Genomic DNA, 8833 nt, shown 5'->3' with positions numbered 1-8833 from the left:
AGCAGGCGGGCGGCGGCGGATACGGCTGCGCCGAGGACCCTCGGGGACTGGAAGTGGAAAGGGAGGGGGAGAGGGAAGGGGGCGGCCGAAGGAGGAGGTGGCGGTGGTGCCGCTCCGCCCCGCCCGCCCCTCGGCACCGTTTGGCGGGAACTCCGAGCTTGCTTTGGCGGGAACTCCGGGCTTTGGCGGGCTCGGGAGAGGAGCGCATCCGGAGCTCAGAAGCCGCTCGCCAGCCATGCCCACCGACGGGGAGCTGCTGAGCGGCTCCGCCGCCTGCCCGGAGCCCGGCGAGCAGCAGTACCTGCAGCAGGTGCGGCACATCCTGCAGCACGGCCACCGGAGAGAGGATCGCACCGGCACCGGCACCATCTCCGTGTTCGGCATGCAGGCGCGGTACAGCCTCAGAGGTGGGCACCGCCGGGACCCCGGCCCCTGAGCTTGCTCCCTCCCCGTGCTCCTGCCCCTGCTCCTGCTGCCTGCTCCCTGTCCCTGCTCCCTGCCCCTGCCCTGAGCCGCGCTGAGTGTGGGGGTCTCACACGCCGGGCCTGTCCCACTCCCTCCCACCTCCCAGAGGGTTCTGACCATGGGAGCTACACGTCCTAACTCCTTATTTCATATCCCACCCTCACAATGTCAGGCGGTGGCATTGCGCTCTGTGTGGGGAAAGTCTGTTCACCCTGGCAATGGCTGGTCCCCGCTGACACTGTGGAACTCTTTTCCAGATCAGTTTCCACTGCTGACAACGAAGAGGGTGTTCTGGAAGGGAGTGCTGGAGGAGCTGCTGTGGTTCATCAAGGTTCGCTATTTGGGGGTCTCTGGGTGGTGGGCCTGAGAGTGGCATAAACAGAACCAACTGCTGGGCAGTGGATTAAGGCATTTGGGTAACTCCAGATGCTTCTATTCCTATTACACAAGTGCAACTCCCTAATACTGTGACCACACATGGAAGGCCATTATCTTCAAGACATTCTGCTATTTAGTACAGACTATTGCTACCAGTGCAATCAGAACAGTTTCTTTTCTTCTTAAGAGAGAAAATTTGAAATAGTGAGGGCTTGGACTAATTTGAAGATACTCCACAGCTGTAAAGTCTAATGCAGTCTCTTTTCTTTGTGTTTTAATCAGAAATAATAATATGAGACAGCTAGTAAGCAATTTAATGATCTGCTTTTTAATATTGAGGTAGCTTGATTTGAACAGAAACAAGCAGTATGGAACCACAGGTGAAGTAAGACTGATGTAAATGCTAGACTTTTTAATAGCAAAAAAATGAGATCTAATAGAGCAAATAGCTGTACCTAGTATAATAAAATTCAACTATAGTTAGTTCATTACAATGTAAGTGTTGCTTTCTCTGTTGTGATATTGTGCAAGTATGGGAGAATTTACATAAGCATTTGCTAGATAGCAGGACTCAAATACAAATTGATTTTTTAAAAGCTTTTAGTTTTGTTTGGTTTTGTTTTTGTTTGTTTTGGCGGTGGGGGGGGGATTGTTTGTTTTTTTATGTAAAAGACTAGACACTCCCCAAACCAGCATAATTTCTGTGTTGGATTTTTGAGTGTGCTGATTTGGACATCTTACAGGATTCAGTGACATTTTTCTGGGTTATTTTCTCATTTTTTTCATTTTAACAAAAGGATTTTTAAGACCTTAAGCTTATTATAGGTGGCTTGGAAAAGGCCGTGCCTAGGCCATACATCTTTTGTTAGCCTATTTTCATCAATCTGTAAAGTAACATCTTGTTCATTGCAAATATGAAATGACATTCCACAGCTGAACTTGAGGCTGTTTGTGCATTCACAAAGTGTGAGAATCCCGAGTTAAACAACAGCAGCATGGCACTTCAAACTCCATCCCAGTGTGTTGCTCACAAGTTTAGTTCTGTCCGTGTGCAAGGACCTCATGCAGTACAATAATTACACTGTTCATCCTTTATGAGTGGAGAAATACTGTGGACTAGCAAACTTAATACAACTGTTCTAAATCATGCCCTCTGTGTTGGAGTTAGGATGCAGACTTCTCACTGTGTTTTGTAGGGTTCTACAAATGCCAAAGAGCTCTCTGCAAAAGGTGTGAAGATTTGGGATGCTAATGGGTCACGTGAGTTCCTGGATAAGCAGGGTTTCAGCACCAGAGAGGAGGGTGATTTGGGACCAGTGTATGGTTTCCAGTGGAGGCATTTTGGAGCAGAATACAAAGATATGCATACAGGTAATCACATTCAAATACAGTCTTGAGTGCTCAGTGAGACAGCTGTGACACATCACTTCCAGAAGCCTGTGTGGAATGGAATGTTCTTAACCATACAGAGCAAGCTGATAGCCAGAATAAAGAGTGTTTGAGAGAGTTAATTTAACTTCTTTACTCAATCTTAAATTATCCTGAAAGATGTAGTTTTGTATACTATAGTTTGGTATTTGTGGAACAGATGAGTCACAAGGCACACACTGTTACTCTGTTACCTAGAGTAGATGTGGGTGCTGATAGCTGGAAGGATGTGTGTGCTGCAGTCCAGAAACCCGAGCTAGCTCCATTTGACAACAGAACACAGGCTGCCATCTCTGTATACTAGTGCAGGGTCCATGAAATTGTTGTGCTGGGAAGAACTGGCATCAGTATACTGCATTCACTGGTGGCAGTGAAGAGAAAGATTTTTCCGTTCTGCATCTGGAACAAAGTAGGGTGTTTCCACAGCTGATGATGCTGTGGGCAGAACAGCTGTGACAAGTTGTGATGTGATGCAGTACCTGTTGGTATTTTCAGTGGTTTATTAAACTGACTCTCAAATGTATTGATTCCTCTTTTCCAAGTCTCTGAAAGAGAGGTTATAGAAAATGCTTTTGCCATTAAGAAAAAGGTATCAAAAATCAGATTGTCACTATCTGGTGGGATTCTTTTTTAACGTGGATTAACAACATGGTTAGTTATCTAGGTGAGGTTTCTTGGTTTTTTGTTTTGTTTTCAATACAGCCTCAAATTGCAGCTCACATGAATTGCTGATATTAGACTTAGTATTGGCATGTTGGCACTGGCAGAATACATTTTTATGGTAACACAAATGATGCAAATTGTGAACTGGCAAATCTGAAAACTTACAGTTTCTCATCTTAAAAAGTCTAAGGCACAACATAGCATGGAAAAAAAGAACAAGATAAATTCCCATAGTTTTCCTCACAAACAGATTTCCTTAAGTTGCATTACTAATGGATAGGTAAGTGGCTTCAGGAATTAACATAACCATTTGACAAGGCTTCTGGCACGGTACTGCTGGCAGAAGAGTTCCCTGAGATGCTAATTGCGTATTACTACCTTGTTTGCCAGCTTGGGTCTCCCTGTAACCATAATTTGGTGTTGCTGCAAAGAGTTATTAGAAAAAAGTAGTTACCAGCCATGCTGATTGACTGGCATGAGTCAGAACAATGATTAACAACTAATGACTTTTTTATTCTGAAATCCATTCTAATAGTCAGTTAATTTCAGAAAATGTCTTCTATAACTGGTATTGAGCCTAAAATTCAGCCTGTGTCATTGGGTGAAATGTAATATCCTGTGCTACACATGATTAAGGTTCCTTTCTGGAGCTAAATGCTATGTAAATTTAGTTTTCATACATGACCTTGAGAGTGCTAGATGGATGCATTTATTCATCTGTCAAAAACTCTCTACTTTTGAATATGTAAAGAATGCTGGCACACTGGTCTGGGCATAATTTTTTTTCTGTATAAGAAGGAGCACTGTAGCATGCAAATTGAATGTTTAGAAAGACATTTTAATCCAGAAATGCAATAAGCAAATCAGTCTAAATATTGTGACTTAACTAGGTTGTAATATTTTGTCCATTCCAGTACAGCTTTTGTCCTATTTAGGTAACAAGTCATCATGACTGATAAAATATTTGTCCTGCTAGTTTTTTGTATTGCAGCTTCTGTTTCTTGGGGTTTAGTGATTATACAGAATTTTTAGTTGGTCTTAAATCAAGTGGTTGAAAATGGAATAAATAGGAATGGTCCTATTTCAGTGGGTGCTAAAGGTACTCAAAGCACGCAAAAGAATTGAGGGGACACACAGAAATATCATCATGAGAATTTTACAATTTTACAATTAGGAGCATCCTAAGAAGGACCAAGAACAGTCTATGTTTGGATGGTGCCAACTTATTGATCAGTTTCAAAGTTGCAATAAAATCTTCAGAGGTTGTCGTTTGGGTATCACTTTTCAGTGGGACATGGGCTGGGTGATAAAAAGTATCATGGCTTGAATCTGTCTGGTTTAGATCTTATTTGTTCTATTTCTTCAGATTACTCCAACCAAGGAGTTGATCAGTTGCAAAAAGTGATTGAAACGATCAAAACCAATCCAGATGACAGAAGAATCATGATGTGTGCTTGGAATCCCAAAGGTATTCAACAGCTGGCATAAAGTGAATGGGGTTGCACATTATATTGCTGTGTGCTAAATTATGTTCTGTTCCCGTGTCAACAGTCAGTTCCATTCGGTGTCCTTGTTCATTCTTTATAAAACTACCAGGAGTGCAGTAAAAATGGTCAGGAGTTATAATCTTGATTCTCTTTCTACTTTATCCTCATGTTCAGACCTCAAAAATAATGAACCGTTTCTTCAAAGTTTTTCTCTCTTGGTTAAAATGAGGGATACACCAGTGTCTTTGACATACAGTCTATTCAAGACAGTAACTCTTATTTTAAAAAGGTAAAAAATCCAAACCATAAAAACTATATTAAAGCAATGTGTCTGGCTTTTAGTCATGTAATCTCTTGTAAACTTAACCCTTAAAACTAGAGAACAAAAATATTATTTGTGTTGTAATCTTTTCCTTGAACATGGGATCATATGGTGAACCTGTATCATACAAATGATAGGGTCTATTTATACATAGATATCCATTCACTCTGTAGGGACTTCTAAACAAGAGCTACTGCAAGAGAATGTTTAACTTTCACCAGTGATAGACCTGTGCTCCAAAAAAATCACACAGCATTTTCCACTGTTGTGTGAAAAGGGTATGCCACATGCTATTGCTGTTATTTTCAAGGCTAAACATTCTCAGAAAATATCTGGTGAAAGTTTTCCTTGCCAAGCTGTAATTTTACTCTCTGCACTTTTTAAGCATAGAAAAACCATCAGATCTTCTGGTTTCTGCTTTTTTTTAAATTATCATTACTTTTATATCTCAACAAACACATTGCAATGGGAAGAGAGTAAGATGCAGCAGTTGGAATTTGCTTTAGGGTATATGCTTAATTTTAGTCTTAATGTCTTCCTTTAGGGAATTCAGCTGCCTAACCAAGGTGAGTAGAAACAAACTGCTGTGCAACATTATGGCATAAGTCTGTTCTGTGGAATATCTGTTTATGACTTTCTGGTCATACAACCCAGGAGACAGCTTGTCATGCCACGGACTTAATTGCTTGAGCAGCATGTGCTTATAAACAAGAGAAAAAGCAACAGAATGGCAGTGCAGTTGGCACTCTACTGTATGTCATTACATGGTTGTTTAAGTTTTGCATCTTCTACATTCATAACACACTAATGCTGTTACTGTTTTCTCCCCCACCTCACCTTCTGTACTTCAATTCCTAGATATTTCCCTGATGGCTTTGCCTCCATGCCATGCCCTTTGCCAGTTCTATGTTCTAAATGGTGAATTGTCTTGCCAACTCTATCAGAGGTCTGGAGACATGGGACTTGGAGTGCCTTTTAATATTGCCAGCTATTCACTGCTTACATACATGATTGCCCATGTCACAGGGCTGAAGGTAGGCTATTTAATAATTTCATTTATTCTTGTCTGAGAAATGAGGGACTAAAAGATAAGGCTCTTCATGTCTTGTCCAAGAAAAACTGGAATGAGCATACTGTTTGAAATCTTGCTGAAATGCTTGTAAAGAGAGCCCTGTGAAATTATGTGAATTGCGTCTGGTTTGTATGGGCAGTTAGAATCAGCAAGGTAAGAATTGTAAAATTCAGGTTAAGCAGAAAATTCTTTCATTCCTTGAATCTGTCAAGACTGACCTGTTCACTAGTCTTAGAAATCTCAACTGAGTGCTTGTCCTCATGGGGTAGTAATATACAAGTGATGAGATTTTGTAGTGTGTGTTTATTGAAGTGAGCAGTAGCTCAGCAGTTGCTGTCAAGGTTCTAATTTGGATAATCTGTCCATCTAACTTCCAGCTATAACTAATCTAACTTCAGCTGTGCATTTCTTTGATTCCTTACTGTAGATGCTTACATGTAGATGAGTGGTAATATGTGCTCAAGTAGCTCCTGCCCTGACTTCAGAGCTGTATTTTGTAATTTGGCAGAGAAACTTAAATGCACGATGGTCTTGTATAAGGGAAAACCCCTTTCCTTTAGGGCATGTAAAAAATTATACTAGAAAGGCCTTCAGTGCCTAATCCTCCTGCCACCAGCAACATGAAGTGGAACTTCTTAAAACAGGGCAATAGGGAAGAAATCAGACTTCACAGCAACGACAGAAATTAGTCCAAGCTACTAAAAAATGTGAAGTTTAACGTTACGTCCAGCTGTCACCTCTCAGCCACTTCCTCTCATGGCTTTGGTGGTTTTCAGTGTAACACATCTGGGGGCTGATCAACATTGGTCAGAGGCCAGTAAAAGAGCTGATGAAACTTCCCCATGTGAAATTCCATTGCTCAGGGGTTGCTAAGTCAAAGAACCTGCAAGCTCTGGGTGCTTGCCTGTGCCTGACAGCTCCACTGCTGTTTAGTGGTGGCTGAAGCAGCTGCTCTGAAGCCAGCTTTGGCGAGTTGTACTTACTAGAAGTGGACTGGAAAAGCTGGATGTCACTGCTGCACCTGTTTCTGTGTCAGTGGGCAGATCAGTATGGCTCCATTCATTTACTAAAGCTACTGTCATAGCAGGATTTGAAAGATAAATGTTTTGATAAGCTAGTGGAAATTTCATTATATTTTCCATTAATTATGCATTAGTCAGAGAAGTTTGTGCCCTTCACATCTCTCAAGGAGCAGCAATTCCACACTAGCCAGGTGCTGAGAATCAATACTGTAAGCATTGTAATGTTTTGCTTTCTTAGAACCTGACTGTTTGAAAACCACATGTATTCTTCATTCTTCTCAGCCTGGAGAGTTCATACACACCTTAGGAGATGCTCACATATATCTGAACCATGTGGAACCTCTAAAAGTCCAAGTAAGTACTTTGTACTCTATCCTATTATCTTCCACAGTGCCTTGATTTAAAATATCAATTACCTTGATATTTTAAATATCCTTTTTGCAGATATTAATTTTTGTGGCTTTTTTTCCCATTTCTGTTCTAATAACTGTTCAACTGTTCAACATCTGTTCAACTGCATTTCTGTTTGCAAACAGAAATACAATACAAGCATGATTGAAATGTACATCTGTGTACTGTTCTAAAACCAAGTTAGAGAGCCAGAATCTGCACTTTTAACTTCAAAAATAATTCCATAATTCCACCTAGTCCCAATAATACAAAATAAAATGTCTTTGTAATATATCAGAAAAGGATCACTTAAAATTCACAGAATTAATCAGTAATACTATTTGGCTGAGAAAGGCTATATTTTCTTCAGGAAGTAATTTGTTGCAGTAGGATAAAATCAGTGTTTGATTTGATTAGACTAAGCTTGAACTGAATGTCCTCATTATTGGTATGGTTCAAAACCATCCAGAGAAGTATTTATTGATTCAGACTTAACAATGAGAAGTGAGAAGCTGTAGAATATTTGCTGCATGTTTGGGTCAGATTTTCCAATTTCATTTCCCCTGGAACGAATATAATCTATAACCACCAGAATTTATTTGCCATCTGAAAGTACTTGCAGTGCATTTGGATGATCAGGGAATTCACCTGAAATTGATGCTACTGCTCCCTGTGAAAATACTAAGGTAGATTCTATCTAAGTGTCTTGGAATTTTCTTCAATTTTTTTTTTCTGAGTGTAAGTCTTCTTGGTGGGAAGGGAAAACCAGCATAGTGTAATCTGATTTGAGATTGAGAACACAGAGTCTCTGCTTTCAAGTATTAGCTTTATACAGTAAGCTTGCTTTTATTTCAGCTTCAGAGGGAGCCAAGACCTTTCCCCAAACTCAGAATTCTTTGTGAGATTAAAGACATCAGCGACTTCAAGGCAGAAGACTTCCAGATTGAAGATTATAATCCTCATCCACCTATTAAAATGGAGATGGCTGTCTGATGCTATAAACCAGCATTAAATATTAATGTGGAAATGTACCTAAGCAACTTAGTTTCTCTGAAGTGGTGGGGCTTTTGTATACTTCAAAAGGTATTTGCTTTATTGTTAAATAGTTACAGACCAGATTTGCTTCCAGTGCTGCTCCCTGTAGTTGTACAGGACAGGTGATTATTCCTGATATGCCATGCAGATGTTAACCCAGTTTTAAGTTGTTAGAGAGCTGCTTTTCTACACGTTGTTTCAGGTGCCAGTGGCTATTTCTGTTACCATTCAGCTACTGTGTGTGAGTAGCATGGGCTTACATGCTTGATTTGGTGCTGAAAATAAGAAATTCTGTGTGTGATTGAGGATTCCTTCAGGGTGGAAGAAATTGTTAAATATATTCTAAAGAGTGTATGTTTAATAAAGCTTTTTTTAAAAAATCTTCTGGAAGGCATGATGCATATTTAATTCTGGTGTGGTTTTTTATAGTTAGTAGTAAAAAAGGGTTGGAAAGCAAAATGTCTTGGAGGGTAACATCTGGCCAGGAAAAACAAACTTCCCATAGTCTTCACAGATGAACTATCAGGAAGACATAAGATTTTAATGGAACCTTGCTGGAACTGCAATCTCT

The 8833-nt window shown here is 40.4% G+C and overlaps 1 protein-coding gene across 1 annotated transcript; it reads left to right on the top strand.

Annotated features, from left to right (window-relative positions):
* Positions 1-220: 220 nt before the first annotated feature.
* TYMS (thymidylate synthetase) lies at positions 221-8412 on the top strand. The gene is made up of 7 exons (XM_066546364.1): positions 221-407; positions 723-796; positions 2040-2214; positions 4301-4402; positions 5602-5777; positions 7120-7191; positions 8083-8412. The coding sequence occupies exons 1-7, from the start codon at positions 236-238 to the stop codon at positions 8218-8220; spliced, it is 909 nt and encodes a 302-aa protein (XP_066402461.1). The 5' UTR covers positions 221-235; the 3' UTR covers positions 8221-8412.
* The last annotated feature ends 421 nt before the right edge of the window (positions 8413-8833 follow it).

The sequence above is a fragment of the Molothrus aeneus genome, chromosome 1, assembly GCF_037042795.1.
Source record: "Molothrus aeneus isolate 106 chromosome 1, BPBGC_Maene_1.0, whole genome shotgun sequence".
Classification (NCBI taxonomy): Eukaryota; Metazoa; Chordata; class Aves; order Passeriformes; family Icteridae; genus Molothrus; species Molothrus aeneus.
Note: the sequence above shows the minus strand (reverse complement) of the source record. Positions and strands in the feature narration are given on the sequence as shown.

Excerpts from the sequence above, each read along its gene's own strand:
- TYMS (XM_066546364.1), top strand. The coding sequence starts at position 236 with ATGCCCACCGACGGGGAGCTGCTGAGCGGCTCCGCCGCCTGCCCGGAG. Across the intron at positions 2,215-4,300 it reads ATACAAAGATATGCATACAG|ATTACTCCAACCAAGGAGTT; the intron begins GTAATCACATTC and ends CTATTTCTTCAG. Across the intron at positions 5,778-7,119 it reads CCCATGTCACAGGGCTGAAG|CCTGGAGAGTTCATACACAC; the intron begins GTAGGCTATTTA and ends CATTCTTCTCAG.